At 41.2% G+C, this 22,453-nt stretch overlaps 1 protein-coding gene and 1 pseudogene across 4 annotated transcripts in view; both read left to right on the top strand.

Annotated features, from left to right (window-relative positions):
- Snx27 (sorting nexin 27) overlaps positions 1-22,453 on the top strand; it is an 86,073-nt gene that overhangs the window by 49,333 nt on the left and 14,287 nt on the right. For all 4 annotated transcript variants that reach the window (XM_050124556.1, XM_050124555.1, XM_050124554.1 and 1 more), the window contains exons 3-8: positions 21-213; positions 2,036-2,100; positions 6,564-6,668; positions 13,987-14,065; positions 15,339-15,502; positions 21,664-21,753. In XM_050124556.1, the coding sequence (XP_049980513.1) occupies positions 21-213; positions 2,036-2,100; positions 6,564-6,668; positions 13,987-14,065; positions 15,339-15,502; positions 21,664-21,753 (696 nt within the window). The remainder of the gene's footprint in view (positions 1-20; positions 214-2,035; positions 2,101-6,563; positions 6,669-13,986; positions 14,066-15,338; positions 15,503-21,663; positions 21,754-22,453) is intronic.
- LOC126490048 (uncharacterized) lies at positions 8,691-8,809 on the top strand (annotated as a pseudogene).

Raw genomic sequence — 22,453 nt, forward strand, 5'->3', positions numbered from 1 at the left:
TTGTTCTTCTTTCTCATCAGGTGTACAACGTTTACATGGCAGGGCGGCAGCTGTGTTCTAAGCGGTACCGGGAATTTGCCATCCTGCACCAAAACCTGAAAAGGGAGTTTGCCAACTTTACATTTCCTCGACTCCCAGGAAAGTGGCCGTTCTCATTATCAGAGCAACAGCTCGATGCCCGGCGTCGCGGACTGGAAGAATATCTAGAGAAGGGTAAGCCAGACTTGATTTCTTGTAGGTAAGGGCACTTGTCATCAAATCTAATGACCTGAGTTCAGTCTCCAAGACCCACGTGGTAGAAGGAAGAGAACCAGTTCACACAGGTCGTCCTCCTCTGACCCCGTAACTCCTTTGCAGTGGTAGGTGTGTGCCCCACCCAAATAAATAAATGTAAGTTTTAAAAATGTTTAAAAGGGTAAGGGGATAGCACACGCCTTTAATCCCATCTAAAGTCTCCTTGTTCTCAGCAGCCTATAGGTAGAATTAATGAAACTTTGAAATGATAATGTGGGTTTCTGTGGATGAAGGTACTAGAATCTGTGTTTTTCTAGAAAGGCAAAGAAACAACACAGATCTGAGTAAGATAATCCCGTGGTCGTGAGGAGAGACTCGCCTGGCTGTTTTATCACAGCTGATTATTATTGCTAGCTGTGTGTCTTAGTCACTGTTCTACTGCTTTGAGCAGACACTGTGACCAAAACAGCTTATAGAAGAAAGCATTGAATTGGGCGTTTGCTTACCGTATCAGAGGGTAAGTCACGGCCGTCATCATGGCCGGAGCATAGTATCAGGCAAACAGGCTGTCAGGCATGGCACTGGAGCCAGAGCCATAGTTGAGAGCTTCCATTTCATCCACAAGAAAGGCATAAGCTATAGAAATCTCAAAGCCTATCCCAGTGTGACACTTCCTCCAGCAAGGTCACTCTTCCCAGTTCCCGCCAAACAGTTCCAACAACTGAGAATGAAGCATTTGAACGCATGAGCCTATGGGGGCCATTCTCATTCAGACCACCACATTGTGCAGTGGGTTCTTTAGAATATTAGTTTGAAGGAATAATGTGTAAAGACTAACTGACCTAATTCAGTTTGAAATTAAAACAAAACAGAACACCCTGACAAAATTAACTCTGACAGTGAACCTTATTCCTGAAGAACTATTTCCCACATTGAAGTGATGTTTTCCTACAGTAGCCTGGCCTCTGAACATGCCATGGGCACGTTAGAGAGGGTACTTTAAACTGTGCCATAAAGTCCTCAGTGTTGTTTATCATCCTGGGTTGGTGGGTACCTTTCTTCATTCATCATCCTAGGGTGGTGGGTACCTTTCTTTGATTAGACAACTAGGTACTTATTACCTGCTTCTCTCCTTCCTTCCTTTCTTCTTACTTCCTCTCCCCATTGTCTTGCTCTGTGTGCCTCTCTGTCTTTCTGTCTGTCTTCCTTAGATCACTTTGTAGGTGAAGCTGTTGTGCTCAAGTTCTTGGTTTACCTGTCCCGTTTCCAAAGTGATGTTAGATGTTCTCTGACTCGGACAAATAAATGTTTTTCCTTTGCATTTCAATTTGATATTTGGTTTATTCTTACCTGACCTTTTTCTTTCTTCCATTGCCTTTTTCCCTATGTTCTGACTTGATAATTGATCCCACAGGACTTAAGATTTAAATGTGCTATGTTTTTTTGTATTTAACATTTTTAGCTAACTACATCTTCATATTTCCTTTTATTGTACTGTTTTATATCATTTAGGCTAATTGTCATGCCTTAGGGTTACATATGCTAAGTATACATATACTAGGTTATAGTTTCCTGTTACCGATGATTTAAACATTTTTTGTATACTTTTTGATACAAGGTCTCGCTGTGGTTCAGTTGACCTTGAACTTGCAGTGAACCTTTTGCTTCAGCCTCCCAAGTACTAGAATTGTAGATGTGTGTGACCATGCTTAGCTCTGACAATTTCAATGTAAACCTTGATATATTCTTTAATATTCTTGATTTAGGGCCTGATGCTAGATACTGTTTTTGTTTTCTTCAGTGTGTTCAATCCGAGTCATTGGTGAGAGCGACATCATGCAGGAGTTCCTGTCAGAATCTGATGAGGTAGGTGAACACCCACTGCACTAATAATTTTCTGCTTAGCTCCTCGAGGGCAAAAATGTAGATACTGTTTGTGGGGTAAGTTGTAATTGACTCTCTAAACAGCTGTATTTCTTCCATTTCTTTTTCATATATATCTACCATTTAAGACCTAGAGCCAGGTTTACCTTCTCTTCTTTTTGTTTTGTTTTTTTTTCAGTTATTCTATAAAATAATAAATTCCATCATGGTATTTTCAGTTACACACATGTATATGTGCAGATGCATATGCACATACCTTTGTATTCTGTCCAGGTTCACCCTCATTGTGTTTCCTTGTCTTTTCCTCCTCCAGATAGTCCCCTCCTGCCTTTGTTTTTATTTATATTTATGCATTTGAGTCTGCAGATGAGAGAAAAATGTGACATAGTCTTTTTCCCCACTGCATTGTTGTCTTTTCTTCCCCTTCCTCTTTCCTCCACGTCCATGTCCTGCACAAATGTTACGCTGTGAGAGAGAGCATGCAGTGCTTGTCTTCTGAGTCTGGTTGACTTTGAACAGGAAGGTCTCCAGGTCTACCCATTTTCCTGTGAGTCTTCTGTTTTCCTCTCAGTTGGAGCTAGAAGATGCTTGCTTCTTTTCACTGTACTGTTCCTCTGCATGCCTACCTGTCTGTTTCTCTCTGTTTGCTGTTTTTGAAGTTATTTTAAAGGTAAATTTTTTCATCTGATGACAAACGGCAGCCACAGTGGTTATTCTGGACCTGCATGTTATGTTAGTAAATTATTTCTTCTTGAGATACAAGTTTCTTTCTGTATTTCTGAGGTAATGTTTTATTTCTTTGTTGTCTGGTGGACACTGATACATCAACAATATCAAATATGATGATTTGCTTCCTTTAGAATGCTGTAAGGTTATGTAGAAGTGACATAGTGGCTTGCTGATCCCAAAGCTCCCAAGGCACTGGGTTTAGGTCTTTTATGGTGGGGAACTGTTTTAATGGTGTGTGTGGCAGAACTGATTGAGAATTCACTGCCATAATTCTGCTGCTGTGAGAAAATGCTCCTCTCTTTTTCCCCCTCCTCTCCTGTCTTCCCCCCTCCCCTCTGTTACTCCGTCCCTGCTTCTCTGCCCCCTGAATAAAAGCTTGGCTCTTTCATGTTAAAGAAAAAAAAACGAAATTTTATTCTTTGTAGTAACCATTTTTCTTTGTTCACAGCTAAGTTTCTAGAGGACTGTTCTATTTTGCACCACTTTCCTACTTAAAAGTTTGAAACTTGAGCCAGGTGGTGGTGTATGCTTTTAATCCAGCACTTAGGAGGCAGAGACAGGTGAATCTCTGAGTTCAAGCCCAACCTGGCTACACTAGCTAATTCCAAGTTTGAAACTTTCCCACAGTTTTCAGGATTTAGTTTGAACTCCTATAAGACACTCACAAGGCCCATTGTGATCTGCCTCCCCCCCCCATCTCATCCATACCCCTGTCTGATACATTGTTATTCCAGTACTTTGGTACTTTTTCCTTTATGATGCTATGAAACCTATGAAATACGCTTTTAAAATTTGTTTATTTATTGTGTGTATATGCCTGTACATGCAGTGTGGCACATACAACATGGTAGACACCTTGGGGAGCAATAGTTCTTTCTTTCCGTCATGTGGGTTTTGGGGACTGAACTTGTCAAGGTCATCAGGTGTGGTGGCAAGTGCCTTTGTCAGCTGAGCAAACCTACTGACCCTCTCATTGCCCTGGAGTACTTTTTATTTCTTTAATCCATGGCATTCCCTAGAGTTTATGTTCTCTTCCACCTTCCCTCACTTTGTACTGCTAATTCTTTAGAGCAGATCAAAGTCACTCCTCCCTGACCACCCTGCTGGGTCTCCGTCCTTTTCAGTTGTTTGCACCATCCCATGAGCTGCTCTGTCTGTCTGTGGAATGGAGTCTGTTCTTTGTTACTCTGACTTTCCTCATTCACTGTGCTCTGCAGAGGCAGTTTCTAGTCTGCCGTTTTCCAGACTTGTCTTTGAAGTCTTTTTTTCTCCGATAACACAAGTCATCAATTTTTCATCCCACCAAGAACTTCTGCAGTTAATACCACTCAGCCATCATGTTATTGCCATCTCATTTTCTAATTTTTATACATATAATCAGTTTGTCACTTTATATTTTTAGCTTACAAGAGTGTGTGAGCTACCAGTAGGTAAGAGCTAAATCTTGATTATCTTTATATCCCCAGTGCCTTACCACAGTATCACGCATGTTGGAGGTGCTTAATAAGTGTTAATTGGATAGAGGGATGAATATGTAATACTAATGTCTTGTCCATCAGTTCTTTAATGTGTATGTATCTTGTTTTTCTGACTAGATTATAGGCTTCTTATAGAATAAGGGTATAAAGAATAATAGTATCCTCCCCTTGTCTATGGTTTTACTTTGTTATCTGTGGTCAGCCATAGTCTAAAAATATTAAATACAATATTTCAGAAATAAACACTTTGTAAGCTTCAAATTGTGTGGCATTCTGAGTACCATGATAAAGCTTTATGTCATCTGTGCTGTCCAGTATATCTACTCCGCATAGACCATCTTCCTGGTAGTCACCTAGTAGTCTGGTCAGTTATCAGAGTGCCTGCTCTAGTATCACACACAGTGCTTGCTATATTCAAATAATCCTTACTGATGCCCTCAATGCCTGAGAGTAAGGTTAGCAATTACATAGACCCAAAGTAAGCCATAGAGTACTTCCCTCACAGCAGTAAGAAAAAGAATCCTGGTGAGATTGCCAGGGTCTGTAGTAGGATTGTCCCTTCTATCTATGAAATTATGGACAAGAAAAAGTAAATTTGGGGCTGGAGAGACGGCTCAGTGGTTAAGAGCACTGGCTGCTCTTCCAGAGGACCTGGGTTCAATTCCCAGCAACCACATTTCAGCTCACAACTGTCTGTAACTCCGGTTCCCTGGGATCTGGGATCTGACATCTTTATGTCAATGTATGTAAAATAAAGTTAAATTGAAAAAAAAAAAAGTAAATTTATGCTGGTTTGCTGGAGCACCTTAAGCTATAAAAGTTACAGCTATAGTGCATGATAATTGTGTATTTCAGTACCAACCACAGTTCCTGGCATCCATTGTGGATCTTGAAACATAGCCCTGTGGGTAAGGAGGAAGCTATTGTAGTGTTTAGTGTACTTTTAGACAAAGAACAGTAATTTTTTTAATAGTCAATGAAAATGAAATTATTCCTAGGTGGTTATTTCTCAGTAATAAAAATTAAACAATTTCGGGCTGGAGAGAAGGCTTGGCGGTTGAAAGTACTGACTGCTCTTTCTGAAGAGTTCAATTCCCAGCACCCACATGGCAGCTCGTGACTGTGTAACTCCAGTTCCAGGGGACTGGATATCCATGGCAAAACACCAATGCACATAAAATAAAAATAAACATATATGTATATGTTTATATATGTTATATATATATATAAAAGAAGAGGAAAAAGATGACAAGATCAAAAATTTGTTAGAAGCTTGGCAATGGTGGTTCGTGTCTATAAAATCCCAGCATTCTAGAGACCAAGGCAGGAAGATGGCTTTGAGTTCATGGTGAGCCTGGGCTACAAGGCAGAACTATTTAAAAAAAGCAAAACAGAAAGACAAACTGTATTAGAAAGATATATTGAGGCTAGAGAAATGGTTAGCAGTTAGGAGCCTTTGTTGCTCTTGCAGAGAACATGGTTTCAGTTACCAGCAACTGAATGGTGGCTCCCAGCTAATCTGTCCTCTGGTTCCAGAGGATGCAAAGATCTTCCTGATCTCTGTAAGCACTGGACATGAACGTGGTGCACATACATACATGTAGACAACACCGTACACATAAAATTAATCTTAAAAAAATACAAAAAAGAAAAATGTGTTATTATCAAAAGCCATGAGGTTTTTTTTGTATGTGTGTGTGGTGCTAGAGCCCTAAGCATTGTAGGCAAGCATTCTTGTACTGAGCCATATCCCCAACTCTGTTTGTTTTTAATTAAGTAAAATAAGAATTGTATAGTCTTTGCTAGAAAATTGGGCATGACACTAGTTTAGATCCCTAATTCTCATCCATTTTTCCTTTTTATCAAGGTTCAGAAAGGACACCAGCATATCCCTTAAGCAGATCTACTGCCTAGTTACTCAACAGGTGTTGAGACCGTGCCTATCTGTTGTTTCTCTCCTCTGTGGGTTCTGAATGGAGTGACAAAGAGTGACCCAATATCTCATCTAGACTCCATCTAGACTTTCTCAACAATATTCTGTTTTGAAATGGGAACATGAATTAAACTTATGTTCCTAAAGTTAGCTGTATGAGTTGTAAATGTATTAACTTTTAAGACTTTATTTTTCCTCATTTTAATAGAATTTATTTCCTATTTCTTACATTAGATTATTGTTTTGCTAGCATTGTAGCAAGGAGTGAAAATTTACTAGGCTGCAAATGTTTTCTTTTCCTTTAGAATTACAATGGTGTGTCTGATGTAGAGCTGAGAGTAGCTTTACCGGATGGAACAACAGTCACCGTCAGAGTTAAAAAGAACAGCACTACAGACCAAGTGTACCAGGTAAGCTAAACGAGCAAGTCAGCATGACATTGGAAGATGTGACGATGAGTAAAAAATTAAATGAGTTACTATGTACAAAATGTTCAGGGTACACTTGCTAATTCATATTGCTAATGTGAAGTATTTTTGCCCTTCTTAAAAGAAAGGTATACGAGAGCTGGGTGTATTGGTGCATGCTTGTAATCCTAGCACTTGGGAGGCTAAGGCAAGAATGTTGCAAGTACTAGGGTAGCCAGGACTATATAACAAAACCTAGTATTTAAAAAAAAAAAGGTACAGTAAATATCCCAGAGTGCAGTGGTTATAATTCTCTGTTGTTGTAAAACAAAACAACCCTTTTTTTAAAATGCTGTGTGTGCTAGGTGGTGGTGGCACACGCCTTTAATCCCAGCAGAGGCAGGCAGGTCTCTGTGAGTTCGAGACCAGCCTGGTCTACAAGAACTAGTTCCAGGATATGCTCCAAAACTACAGAGAAACCTGGTCTTGAAAAACCTAAAAAAAAGAAAAAGAAAGAAAAAAGAAAAAAAAAAGAAAAAAAAATGCTATATGTAGCCAGGCAGTGGTCACACACACCTTTAATCCCAGCACTCGGGAGGCAGAGGCAAGCAGATCTCTTGAATTTGAGACTAGCCTGGTCTACAGAGCAAGTTCCAGGATAGCCAGAGCTGCACTGAGAAACCCTGTCTCCAGAAAACAAAAATTAAAATGTGTATGTATGTGGTATGTTCAGGTTTATGAGCAGGTTTGCATTGTATGCATGTGTGTTTGTGCATGTGTCGGCTTGTGCATTCTTGTAATTGTGGAGATCAGAGGTTGACAATGTCTTCTTCCTAAATATTAGGTATCACTCTCTGTCTTATTCCTTTGAGACAGAATCTCTAGGCTGTTGACCAGCAAGCTCAAGTAGCCCTCCTGACTTCACCCCTGACAGTGCTGGGTTACAATCTTGAGTGCATATAGGTCATCTCACCCTTTTATGTGAGTGCTAGGGATTCAGACTCAGACCCTCATGCTTGTCCAGCAAGTGCTCTTACCCACGAAGCTATCTCCCTAGTCCCCTCAAAGCTTCTATGTGTGTGTTATATGCTCATGCATGTGCTTGTAGAGGTGCACATGTATGTTGTAATGTACATGTATGTATGCTTGTGAAAGCCAGAGGTGCCTTCTTAGGTTGCCCCTATTTTACAGACTAAGGCAGGGTCTCTTGCTAAATGATTTAGCAAGTCTTTCTAGCCAACTTGATTTTGGGATTCCTTGTCTCTGCCTCCTAGGGACGTGGTTAAAAGTAGCCCCTGCATTTCTATGGGTATGAGAGACTGAACTGTGCTTCTCACACTTGCACAGCGACTACTCCTTTACCCACAGAGCCATCTTTCCAGCCTTGCAAAGCACTTGTTTAATATATCATACATTTCTCTATATACTTCTTTTTATGGTGCTAGGGCCTTGGGCAAGTATTCTACCACTGAACTACTCTCCCGTTCCTTCATTAGTTATGTTTAGTAATTATCAACATCAAGATCTTGCCACGTTTACACCATGTACCCCTTTCCCTTTCCTCTGAAGGTCTCCTCCTTCTTCTTTCTCCTCCTCCTCCTCCTCCTCCTCCTCCTCCTCCTCCTCCTCCTCCTCCTCCTCCTTCTCCTTCTTCTTCTTCTTCGCAAAATCCATACAGACCTTTGTCTACTCCAGCATACATCTAAAACATGCACATTCTTTATACATAACCAATGTCATTATCAGATTTTAAAAAGGGCACCATGGGGCTGGAGAGATGGCTCAGTGGTTAAGAGCACTGACTGTTCTTCCAGAGGACTTGGATTCAATTCCCAGCACCCATATGGCAGCTAACAGCTGTCTATAACTCCAAGATCTGCCATTCTCACATAGAGATAGATGCAGGCAAAATACCAATGTACGTAAAATTAAATAAAATAAATTATTAAAAAAATAAAAAGGGCACCATTTCTTACTATTAATTAACTCCATAGTTAGAATTTTTCAATTATCAAAATAAATTTTGTCTACGACCACACGACCCTGAACGTGCCCAGTCTCGTCTGATCTCGGAAGCTAAGCAGGGTCGGGCCTGGTTAGTACTTGGATGGGAGACCACCTGGGAATACCAAGTGCTGTAGGCTGGGGCTGGAGAGATGGCTCAGAGGTTAAGAGCACAAACTGCTCTTTCAGAGGTCCTGAGTTCAATTCCCAACAACCATATGGTGGCTCACAACCATCTGTAATTTGATCTGGTTCCCTTTTCTGGCATGCAGACTGAACACTGTATAATTAATAAATAAATTTTTTATAGTTGATTTGTTAAAAATCTGGTTGAAAGCCCAGCAAAATTCTTCAAAGACCTTGAATGAACGGTACTCAACTTCATTTGGAAAAGCAAATAACCCAGGATCGTCTGGAGGCATCACAATCCCTGACTTCAAACTCTACTACAGAGCTACAGTACTGAAAACAGCCTGGTATTAGCATAAGAATAGACAGGAGGACCAATGGAACCAAACAGAAGACCCGGATATCAATCCACACATCTTCGAACACCTGATCTTTGATAAAGAAGCAAAAAATATCAAATGGAAAAAAAGAAAGCATATTTAACAAGTGATGCTGGCATAACTGGATATCAACATGTAGAAGAATGAAAATAGACCCATATCTATTACCATGCGCAAAACTCAAGTCCAAATGGATCAAAGACCTCAACATAAAGCCAGCCAAACTGAACCTTATAGAATAGAAAGTGGGAAGTACACTTAAACGCATTGGCACAGGGAACCACTTCCTAAACATAACCCCATCAGCACAGACATTGAGAGAAACAATTAATAAATGGGACCCCCTGAAACTGAGAAGCTTCTGTAAAGCAAAGGACACAGTCAACAAGACAAAACGACAACCTACAGAATGAGAAAAGATCTTCACTAACCCCACATCAGACAGAGGTCTGATCTCCAAAATATACAAAGAACTCAAGAAATTGGACACCAAAAGATCAAATAATCCAATAAAAAAATGGAATACAGACCTAAATAGAGAACTCTCAACAGAAGAATCTAAAATGGTTGAAAGACACTTAAGGAAATGTTCAGCATCCTTAGTCATCAGAGAAATGCAAATCAAAACAACTCTGAGATTCCATCTTACACCTGTAAGAATGGCCAAGATCAAAAACACTGATGACAACTTATGCTGGAGAGGTTGTGGGGAAAAGGGAACATTTCTGCATTACTGGTGGGAATGCAAGCTGGTACAACCCCTTTGGATGTCAGTGTGGCGATTTCTCAGAAAATTAGGAAACAACCTTCCTCTAGACCCAGTAATACCACTTTCGGGTATATCCAAAGGATGCTCAGTCGTGCCACAAGGACATGTGCTCAACTATGTTCATAGCAGCTTTGTTTGTCGAAGCTGGAAACAACCTAAATGCCCCTCAACCGAAGAATGGATAAGGAAAATGTGGTACATTTACACAATGGAGTACTACACAGCAGAAAAAAATAACATCTTGAATTTTGCAGGAAAATGGATGGAGCTAGAAAACATTATTTTGAGTGAGGTAACCCAGACACAGAAAGACAATTATCACATGTACTCACTCATAGGTGGTTTTTAAACATAAAGCAAAGAAAGCCAGCCTACAAACCACAATCCCAGAGAACTTAGACAACAATGCGGACACTAAGAGAGACTTACATAGATCTAATCTACATGGGAAGTAGAAAGTAGAAGAAGAAAAAAAAAAAAGAAAGAAAAGAAAGTAGAAAAAGACAAGACCTCCTGAGTAAATTGGGAGCATGGGAACCTTGGGGGGAGGATTGAAAGGGGGAGGGGAGAGGCAGAGAAGGGAGCAGAGAAAAATGTACAGCTCAATAGATATCAATAAAAAAAAGAAAAAAGTGAAATAAACGATGGAGTGTCATGCAAAATAAAAAAAATCTGGTTGAAAACAGATCTTTTTTATCACATTTGGTCTTAATTTTGACTCAATATAAAGCAGTCTCCCTTTCCTGCTTTTGTGTGTTCGCAGAAGTTGGGTCATTTCGAATTTATCTGCTTGTTTCCTTGTAGGTCATTTACCATGTCCTTGTAGTTCCCTGTATTTTCTATAAATAGAAATTTACTCTAGAGGCTTGATTATATTTAAGTTTCTAAATACTATATATATAATAATACTATATATATTAAATGCTATATATATTAAATGCTATATATATTAAATACTATATATATAATAATTGGGCTATAGTAATACAATGTGTTGCTTCTCAGTAGGTACTCTTGGTCTCGAGTTGTCCATTCAGTGTTAACGTGCTTAGTCAGTAACTTGAGAGTTTACCTAGACTTTTCACTGCAAAGTTTCTATTGTTGATTGATAATCTTTGCCTTAATCAATAATTCCACAAAAGTTGCTAAGTGCTGGTTTTCAGTTCCCTCATGTTTTTATGTAACTAAAATTCTTCTGTAAGTAACTTTTCCTTATCAATTAAGGCTATTAATTTAGTCTGAAAGGCTGTTTGTGGGAGTGAAATGTTAGAAATTTAATTCTTTCCTTTATTAACAATTTTCAAATTAAAGAATTGATGTCTTAGTTGTTTCCAGTGTTGTCCGGTGCAACAATTGTTAATTACAGGTAAATTTCTAATTAAATGTGATTTAATAAAAAGCATGTTACTATTTCTTCAGTGCTCAAATGATTGCATGTTTGACCAAAGGAAGTTCCTTCATGTCTGTTCCTATGTACTTTTGGTACCATCCATTAGCTTATGGGACATTTCATTAAAACAAGATATCTTGGTCTCTTATGTAGACATGCCCTGCCTTGCTCTACCAGTCTTGGTTCTCCAGTGAGAAATAGCAGTCAAGATCACAGTCTGGGGTCAGGTGTCAGCACTGCTTGCAGGCCCATTTATTTGCCTGAACTTGGTCAAGATTTTCAGGGAGACAGACATTTTTCTGGTTATCAGTGATTATACAAAGCACTCCTTTTATCAAACAAAAAACTCTATCCTTCATTTAATCTACTGCAATATACCTTAGCAATTGACTGTAGGACTCCAGCCATCTTTGAAATTTTATAGTACTGGAATAACTGAAAAAAGTTTGTTTTTATCTTTTTTTTTCTTTTTCTTTTTTGGTTTTTCAAGACAGGGTTTCTCTGTGCAACGGCCTTGACTGTCCTGGAACTCACTCTGTAGACCAGGCTGGCCTCGAACTCACAGAGATCCACCTGCCTCTGCCTCCTGAGTGCTGGGATTAAAGGTGTGCGCCACCACCTGACTTGTTCTCTACTTTTTTCAGTGTTTCTTTAGAAAACCTTAGGGTATTTTGTTGTTGAATTTTTATATGTTTGTATATCTGTGAATATGTATGTAAATATTGTGTGTGGTTATCTGGAAAGGCCAGCAGAGAGCATTGGGTACCCTGGAACTGGAGTTCCAGTGTGGGTGCTGGGAACTAAACTCATGTCTTCTTTATAAGTGCAGCAAGTGTTCTTACCTGCTGGACAATCTCTCCAGCCTGGACCTAGGATATTTTTTAATACTCTCCCTTCTCCATCATACTAAATCTTGTAGATAGAAGCCATTTTGTAAACCCTAGTTGAGAGTATTCTAGTTTTGATCAATGCACTATAGAAGGTTGATTTTGAATACCTGTAATTTCTGGTTCCTACACAATATCAGATGAAGCTAGTCTGGGTGTGTGAGCAGATATAGGAAGAAGAGATACAGTCTTATTTGGTTCAGTCTTCCAACATCTTTTAGTTGTTTTGTGAACACCTTGCCTATATGGGAAATGCTCTTAAAACCTGATTTTGTTACTACTGTTTGCTGCTGTGTGCTTTTTTTGTGATATATATATATATATGTAATTTCACTGTGATTTATTTGCACATGAAATCGTCGAGCTTTTCATTTGCCATGTTAGGCTCTTAGTTTTCAGAGAGGATTGGTTCTTGTGAATATGCTGCTTGTCAACGTTTTCTGACTTTCATGGATATTGGGGACTGTAATTCTTAGGAAAGAGAGGTGTCCCCAGTTTATAACATAGATCATCTGAAAAATAGAAATAATTTGTGAATTCTGAATAGAATTGACAATGTTTTAAGCCCAAGAATTAAGCACAGAAATACACATATATAGATCCAAGTACTTAGGAGACTGAGGCAGGAGAATCCCTTGAATCTAGGAGTTCAAGGCCATTGTAGGTCCTATCTCCAAAACAAACAAGAGTCAGAGGTTGGCAGATCTGGAGAGATGGCCTAGCAGCCAGCACTTGCTGCTCATCCAGAGGGCCCAGGTTTGGTTTCCATCATCCACATGGCTGCTGATAACCACCTATCACTACAATCGTTGTGGATCTACATCTTCTGGCTTCCATGGGCACCAGTCACACAGATACACATGCAGGCAAAACACTCATACGCATAAAATAAATAAAAATAATTAATCAAAGGCTGAGATCTTGTGTGTATAGTAAAGTAAGCTGAGTCTGTGAACCTTGGTATCAGGTATGGTGAGATGACTCAGTGGGTAAAGTCTTTTTCCTCTAAGCCTGATAGCCTGAGTCTAATCCTTAGAAGAGAACTGATTCTCTGACCTCCACATGGCTCATCTCCCCCATCCCCATACACAGAGACACACACACATACACACACACACAAACAGTAAATATTTTAAATATATTTTTTTTAAATTGCTTTCATTTTATGATCTGTCTTATCAAGTATACTTTTTTTGTTTTTGTGTTTTCGAGACAGGGTTTCTCTGTAGCTTTGGAGCCTGTCCTGGAACTAGCTGGCCTTGAACTCAAAGAGATCCACCTGCCTCTGCCTCCCAAGTGCTGGGATTAGAGGCATGCGCCACCACTGCCCGGCAAGTATACTTTTTTTAAGTGATATAAAACACCTATGTTGGGACTTGAGAGATAACTCAGTTCTAAGCTATCCATTGTCTTTTCTGGTTTCTGTGGCCATCCTAATATATGTGGCATTCATTCACACAGACACACATACATACACATTAGTAAAAAGAAGTTCAAAAAATACCTTTCTGCGATGAATTCATATTTGAAAAAGGAACTTTGGCACCACGGACAAAATATTGTCAGCTTGTGTTGGGAGATGTTCACAGAGGACAGCTATATTTGGGTTCCATGAGCAGCTTAAGGAGAGCTGTGGTCCTTGTAGTTTTTATGAAGCCAGGATGCAGAGTGTTTCCCTTTCCCCTTCTCATGCTTATACCTGCCCCATAGCATTGTCTGAACTTACTTTTTCTGAAACAACTCTCTCATGTTTAAACTTCAGGCTATTGCAGCAAAGGTTGGCATGGACAGTACAACAGTGAATTACTTTGCCTTATTTGAAGTGATCAATCATTCCTTTGGTAAGTGCTAATGGCTGTTACTATATTTTGTTTGGGGGTGTTTTTTTATATTTATTTATTTATTATATATATACAATATTCTGTCTGTGTATACGGCCAGAAGAGGGCACCAGACCCCATTACAGATGGTTGTGAGCCACCATGTGGTTGCTGGGAATTGAACTCAGGACCTTTGGAAGAGCAGGCAATGCTCTTAACCTCTGAGCCATCTCTCCAGCTCCCGGGGGTGTTTTATTCTAATACTCGTGGACAGAAACTGCTTTGCCAAAGAAGAGCTTTAGGACTCATAGCTTACCTTCAGCAAGCAGCCTCGGCAGAACTTGTAAAGGATTTCTGTGATCACTGTCCATCCAGCATCTTCTTTTGTCAGTAGACAGCAACTTTGATTCCAAGGGAGCAGCCATCTTATTATTTTTCTTACTAACTCTCAGAGCCTAATACACAGATATAACGAATTGGTAAGATATCAGTATGCTTAGATTCTAATTTTATCCTTTCTAAGCTTTAGCCTCACTCTCTATAAAGGAGAAATACAGCAAGGACCGTCTTTTGCAGTGTTAGAAAATCAAGAAAGGATTTAGCAAGCAAGTATAGGGATTAGGAGTAGTAAACTGAGGGTGGTGGAACACGCCACCCGTGGTCCCACCGGGGGGGGGGGGGGGGGGGGGGGGGGGAGAGGGGGGGTCCAGTTCCCTGCGGGAGCGGCTCCACAATGGTGGCTGTGACCGGAGCAGCTGGGCAGAGGAGCCAGGCTCTTCGGATGCTACTCAGAGGATGGCTAGACTGTGTAAATGCCTTGGGGCTTGGGAGTGGATGAGAAAGAAGTACTTTTCCGTTCTGCATAATTAAATGCAGTACATTGAGAATGGCCATTGGAGAGAATCCAGATGCCCAATAACTAGGTAGGAGGAGAGGCTGCTCTGAAGACGTTTGGTGGACTTAGCATGTCCACTTTGATGTTTGTAACTGAGCAGTTCATAGATCAAGCATTTTAACTGAATTTGGAGTTGGCGTCCATTGCAATCATGTTAGCTGGAAGACTTGTCTTTCAAGCAATAGATTTCAGTCATTTGCTTCACTGGCCAGAGTCTTAGTTAGGAAGGGTAGATTTGGCTGGATATGCAGTTATGTGTTCCTGAGGTAGAGTTTCTTGATGAGTTGAGCTGATGCTGAAAATAATGGCAGCTACTATGTTAGTCTGCCTTGTACAGCTCTACTTGGGAAGCTCCTAAATATCTCTCTGCTTGAGCTTGCTTTATTTTGTCTTCTTCAGTACGTAAGCTGGCACCTAATGAATTTCCTCATAAACTCTACGTCCAGAATTACACGTCAGCGGTGCCCGGCACCTGCCTGACTGTCCGCAAGTGGCTCTTTACCACAGAGGAAGAGGTCCTCTTAAATGACAATGACCTTGCTGTTACATACTTCTTTCATCAGGTGGGTAAATATGGCTTCCTCCTTTGTCTCTTGGTAGATAGCTGGTAATTTGACAATTCAGCGTGAATCCTTGAGTCTGAGTAAATTTAAAATACAGTGTATCCTATTTCATAGGAGATAAAGGCTAGAGCTGTGCCAGAGTGTTTAAAAAGTTCACAGTTTTTAATCAATAAAATGAGTTCAGGGTTTTTAAAGCAGTATTATATATGCTGTGTGTCTGGGAAAAGCAAAATATCTGGGGTTTTTTTTCTTCTGTATTCTCATATAGTCAGCACAAAAGACTTCTGTGATGTTAGAGGGTATAGGATTTCTCCCCACCAGCAAGTGTGTGATTCTTCAGTGGATACCACCCCAGGCATCATTAAGTCTAATTTAGTTCTGACACTGTCTTCCTGAAAATATCAAATCTAAAGTCCTCAAACAGCCCCCATTTTAGACCTCGTTACAAGCGCTCTGAAACTACTCAACCCCTGGCTACAAATTGAGGTTCCCATGACCCCTCCCCCACCACACGCACTGCTTCTGCTTTGAACAATTTGCTTAAACTGCTCCCAGATCTCGAATAACTTAGTATTTACCACTGTATTACAGAGGATATTTTAAAGAACATAAGGCTGGGTGGTTGTGGCGCACACCTTTAATACCAGCACTTGGGAGGCAGAGGCAGGCAGATCTCTGTAAATTCAAGGTCAGACTCATCTACAAGAGCTAGTTCCAGGACAGACTCCAAAGCTACAGAGAAACCCTGTTTTGGAAAAAGAAAATAGCCTAAAATGGTCTAGAGCATAGGAACTTCCATCTTGGGAGAACTGGAAGTACACTGCCCTCTTGGCAGATGGATGAATTTTCATGTTCCCTGTCCTGCAAACTGGTCATGTTAAGTAATCCAGAGCTCCATCTTTTGGGTCTGTGTGTGTGTGTGTGTGTGTGTGTGTGTGTGTGAGAGAGAGAGAGAGAGAGAGAGAGAGAGAGAGAGAGAGAGAGAGAGAGGTACATGATACATACACTCAAGTGTAGTACAGATACTGTGGTTCAAATGCCCGTACACAAATATGCTGAGGCCAAGGCAGCACACAAGTTCCTTCCTATGTCATTCTCTGTGTTGTTGTCTTCTTTTTGTTTTCTTTTTCTTTCTTTGGTTTTTTGAGACAGGGTTTCTCTGTAGCTTTGGAGCCTGTCCTGGAGCTAGCTCTTGTAGACCAGGCTAGCCTCGAACTCACAGAGATCTACCTGCCTCTGCCTCCTGANCCCCCCCCCCCCCCCCCCCCCCCCCCCCCCCCCCCCGCCCCGGTGAAATAGGATCTTTCACTGAAACAGAAGCTCACCAGTTAGGCTAGGTTGACTTGCCAATGATCTCTTGGGATCTGGCTCCTCCTGTTGATGCTTGGATTACAGGCATGCATAGCCTAGCTTTTTTTTTTTTTCACATGAGCACTGCAGATTCAAACTAGGCCCTCATGCTTGTAGAGCAAGCACTTACCCACTGTGCCATCTCCCTTCGTGTGTGCGTGCGTGTGTGTGAGTAGAGACTTAATATGTGAGCATGACTGAAATATAAGCAACCATATTAAATATGATTGGACATACCAGGTTTGGTTTAATGCTGTTAGATGGAATGGTGATACCCAGCTTGGCCTCTGTACAGCATTCCTTTTTCGTAGGGTCCGGGATGCATGAATAGGGATCTTGTCATGAGTGGGTTTTGTTTCATTTGGGTATGTATTCCTCTGTAGAGAGTGGTAGTGTGGGTAAGCGTATGAGCTTGTGTGTGTAGAGGCCAGAAGTCAGCTTTGGGTAGTGTTCTTTAGGAAACTTTAGTTTTGAGATGGGGTTACTGCCTCCGTAGCACTAGGATTACACGCGTGTGCTACGCCTGGCTCCCCCCCCTCCTTTTGTAGTGTTTATGAGTGGTCTGCCTGTATGTATGTATGTGTGCCATATTCTTGCCTGGTACCCAAGTAAACAAAAAGAGGACTTCAGATTCTCTGGATGTTACAGATAGTTTTCATTGTTGTTTGTTTGTTTTGTTTTGTTTTTTTGAGACCAGACTTTTCTGTAGCTTTGGAGCCTGTCCTGGAACTAGCTCTTGTAGACCAGGCTGGCCTCAAACTCACAGAGATCCACCTGCCTCTGCCTCCCAAGTGCTGGAATTAAAGGTGTGTGCCACCACCGCCCGGCTTTAATGTTACAGATAGTTATGTTACCATTTGGGTGCTGGGAACCAAATATGGCTCCTCTGTAAGAGTAGCAAGTGCTCCTAAACAGTGAGCCATCTCTCCAGTCCTGTATGAAGCTATTTATTTGTATGGTTTCTATGCTCACACAGCAAGCAGTTTACCAACTGAACTCTCTCCCTAGGACCTTCAGAGGGTCTCTTTATAGCCAATTCAAAGATAGACAAGGGAAAATTAGCACAGCCCCTCTAAGGACATTCAGGGCCTGGGAAATGGCTGGTGTGTAAGAGCAGTGGCTCTTGAGTCATAAACATTGACATTAAAAAGGTGAACATGCTTATGAACTCACAGACTGAGGTAGCATATACAGGGCCTGCTTGGGTCTGTACCAGGTCCTCTGTGTATATATTATGGCTTCCAGTTTAGTGTTTTTATGGGATTCCTGAATGTATCAACCGTTAGGTTTTTTTGGGCTTTTTTCCTTCTGTTTGTTTTTACCAATTCCGATGTATTGTTTTTCTTACATAATTTATTAGTATCCCTTAGAAGCCTGTTTGTTTTCTAATGAGAGACAGAAAGGGAGTGGATCCCGAGGGGAGGGAAAGGGAGGAATAGAGGGAGGGGAAACTGTAGTCAGGATATATTATGTGAGAAAAAAAAATCTTTATTTTGTTTGCTTGTTTTTGTTTTTCAAGACAGGGTTTCTCTATGTAGCTTTGGAGTCTGGAATTAAAGGTGTGTGCTACCACCACCCAGCTAAAGAAATCTATTTTTAATAAAAGGCTGAGCATAGCTGGGCATGGTGGCATACAACTTTAATCCTAGCACTCTGGAGGCAAAGGCAGGTCTCAGAATTCCAGGACAGCCTGGTACACACAGTGAGTTCCAGGCCAGCCAAGGCTAAATAATAAAATCCTGTCTCAAAAAAACCAACCAGATGGGGACTGGAGAGATGGCTCAGTAGTTAAAAGCATGTACTGTTCTTCCAGAGGACCTGAGTTTGATTCCCAGAACCCTTGTCAAATAGCTCACAACCACCTATAATTCCAGCTTCAGGGAATCTGACACCATTGGCCCCTTTAAACACCTGCACCCGTGTGCATATCTCCCTCTCCCTCTCCCAGACACATATGCATCCACATTTTTTTTAAAAAGTTTTTCGAGACAGGGTTTCTGTTTGTAACAGTCCTGGCTGTCCTAGAACTAGCTCTTGTAGACCCAGGCTGGCCTTAAACTCACAGAGATTCACCTGTCTCTACCTTTCAAGTGCTGGGATTAAAAGGGTGCAGCAGCACCACCCAGCTGATTTATTTACTTCACTGCCCGCATGTATGCCTGCAGGCCAGAAGGGGACACCAGATGTGGGTACTGGGAATTGAACTCAGGACCCCTAGAAGAACAGCCACTACTCTTAACCACTGAGCCATATCTCCAGCCCACCAATGTGATATTTTGTGGAAGAGACAGATGATCAAGATCTTGTCAAACCTAAGTTATGACATAGGACCGGATAGTTAAGATACCTTTGAGGTAAAACTCTAAAGGTCTACTACTGGCTTTGCCTACTGAAAGCAAAGTACTTCTGGTGATCCTTATGGCATTTGCTAGATCAGTAGCTGCATACCATGTGCCAAAAGATGTGTTAATCTGTTCAAGTAAGGACACCACATCTGGTACAGCTCCTACAGGCAGAGTCACATTGGCTTGAGTTGGCAAGTCTACTGCCATTCTCCGTCATCCACCTGCCTTCTGAATGAGATGCGGGAACCACCTCCCCTACAACTTTCAAGTCCTGGATGGTGGCACGAATTTCTGCAATTCCTCCTGGTACTCAATACTGGTTTGGGTTCACCATTTCCCTGGTAGGCAATTTCAGAGGCTTTCATTTGGCCTTTCCAACTATAATAGCCCTTACTCCACAGGTCAGGGAACCAATGGGGAATTCCGCCAACTTCTGCCTATCCCAATTATACAATATAGAACTGAAGAAATAACCACAGACTGAGTTCTGAAACCCACTGAACCCACTGTGAGTTGGACTTTAGCCAAAACTCCATTAATCACCTGACTTCCATAAGCCCCTACTGTAGCTGGAGGGCCACAGTGTTCTTGTTATCTCCAAGAATTGGTGTTCATTTAGAATGAGGATCTAATAGACCCTGGAATAGCCGAATGTTTCCTTTCTCCCAGTGTACAGTTACCCTTGTAAAAGGCCTTATGTCTGTCTGGAGAAGGACTGGAGAATGGCTAACTGTAAACCTTTAAGGTATTTTATCAAGTTCCTTCCTCAAGGGAACCAGGCTACCCCTTCATTCAAGGGGTTCTGGGTCTGCAAACTGGTTCAAGTCCGGTATTGGGTCTCAGACTGAGATTTCCTCCTGCCAGTGTACCCTTTCTTACATTTGTTTGAGAATTTTTCTGCTTATACAAATTGAGCAAAAATGCAGTCGGCTTCTTATCTATTTCAAGCCTGGAAACACTATGGCTGATTAGTTAGTACCAAAGTCCATTCAAGTCGTGTCACCATAAGAACCACTTTGCCTGTGCTTACCATTACAGGACCATATGGACCTTTCTTTGCCTGGGCTACCCATTATGGTAACTACCACTACTTTGCCTTGAGGTGGACATTGGCAGGGTGTAATGGACCACCAACCAGCTCCCAAATAAAGACACGGAGACCTATTACTAGTTATGAATGCTCAGCCTTAGCTTACAACTTAATTTAACCTGTTTCTTTTCCTCTGTGTTTTGCCTCGAGGCTCTTACCTTTCTTTCATTCTGTGTGCCCTACTTTCCTGCTTCCTCTGTGTCTGACTGACTGGCAGTTGCCTGACTGGCTGCCCAAGGGCATCTCCCCTTTTCTCTCCCTCATTCTCTCTTCTCTCTCCTCCCGCCTAGAATCCTCCTACTTATTCTTTCTGCCTGCCAGCCCCACCTGTCTCTCTCCTGCGTAGCTATTGGCCATTTGGCTATTTATTAGACTAATTAGGCAAGGTGAACTGGCAACACATCTTTACATAATTAAACAAATGTAACACATCTTTACATAGTTAAATAAATGCAGCATAAACGAGTGCAAAGACCTTTACATAGGTAAAGTATTATTTTGTAACATAAACAAATGTAACACATCCTTACACAGTTAAAGTAATATTCCACAACAGCTGGGAATAGAACCAGGAGTTGATCCAGTCTCTTGACTTCAATCTTGAACTCATTCTCTTTTCAGAGATTCTGGTAAGCCAGGTGTGGTGACACACATCTGTATTCCCAGAACTCAGTTCTGAGGCAGGAGAAATATGAGTTAAAGACCAGTCTAGTCTACATGGTGATCTCCAAACAGGCCTGAGTGAGAAACTTTCTCAAGAAACAAAGTAAAACTATTAGAAATGATTTTTATCTTAGTATTACAACATCCTTGATTGCCGCTATTATTCTATTCCTTCCTCATTTCTGTGTGTGCGCGCATGTACAGATCCATATCTATCTATCTCTATGTGTATGCAAATATATCTATACACATATGTGTGTGCACCTATTTGGAGAGAGAGAACAAACATGCTTATTTTAGCCCCATTGCCTTAAGTTCAGCAGGTCTATTTCCTAAATGTATTTAGGCTACACCTATTCCTGTTCCTGACTTCATCTGAGAGACTTTCTTACTCAGCGCACCAAGGGGTGTCTGCCTCTGGCTTCCCCGTAACCATGGTTACAGCTGCTCCTGTTCTGACTGCACATTGCACACTTGCACTTGGTTGTGTCATTGTTACCTTTAATAATGTGTACTCTTTCTTCCTCCATGTGTTTAAGTTTGCTCTTGACAAGAGAGTTCTCACATGCACTCTCCTTACGTACTAGTTACTCTAGTAAATACACCTGTGTGATGGCATTCACTCTGAGCGATGATGGGGGCTCCAGGTGAATGCAAGCTTTTCTGAAAATGCACCTGCATAATTGTCTTTCTCGGCCTTTGCTTTGTGATAGGCTGTTGATGATGTGAAGAAAGGTTACATTAAAGCAGAGGAGAAGTCTTACCAGTTACAGAAGCTGTTTGAACAAAGGAAAATGGTCATGGTAAGTCTGCGTCCAAATACTTTGATAAAATACCCTCATTACCTCTTAAACTTCTTGTCCTAGACAGTGGGTTTGTTTTTTTTTTTTTTTTTTTTTTTTTGGTTTTTCGAGACAGGGTTTCTCTGTGGTTTTGGAGCCTGTCCTGGAACTAGCTCTTGTAGACCAGGCTGGTCTCGAACTCACAGAGATCCGCCTACCTCTGCCTCCCAAGTGCTGCCTAGTCAGTTTTGAAAGGTACCACAACCTGTTCAGAGGCTTAGAGGGAGCCTTTAGACTTTGATACAAAATCCCTTTGTATCTCCCCATTGATTACCTCAGAAACTTAGATTATTATAATTCAGTACATAATGTTGTTAATAATAACCAAACAATATTCCTTTGTAGGGAGATGTCATAAGACAAAGCTGGGAATAGTGATCCACTCTGTAATCCTAGCACTCTGGAAGTGGGGACGGGACGACAAGGTTGTCTTAGCTGCCTAGTGAGTTTAAGGGTCACATGAGTCCTGTCTCGGACCAGCACCAGAGTGATGTCTAAAACAATATGGGCTGGAGAGTTGGCTCCGTGGGTAAGAGCCCTTGGTGATGTTGTAGAGGATCTGAGTTTGATTCCCAACACGCACATGGCTGCTCACAACCGTCTGTAGTTTCAGTTCTAGAGAATCTGATACCTCTTCTGACCTTCTTCGGCGGTAGGCACA

This window comes from Alexandromys fortis, unplaced genomic scaffold (assembly GCF_014885135.2).
Source record: "Alexandromys fortis isolate MF-2015 unplaced genomic scaffold, M_Fortis_MF-2015_v1.1 scaffold_218, whole genome shotgun sequence".
In the NCBI taxonomy this organism is placed as follows: Eukaryota; Metazoa; Chordata; class Mammalia; order Rodentia; family Cricetidae; genus Alexandromys; species Alexandromys fortis.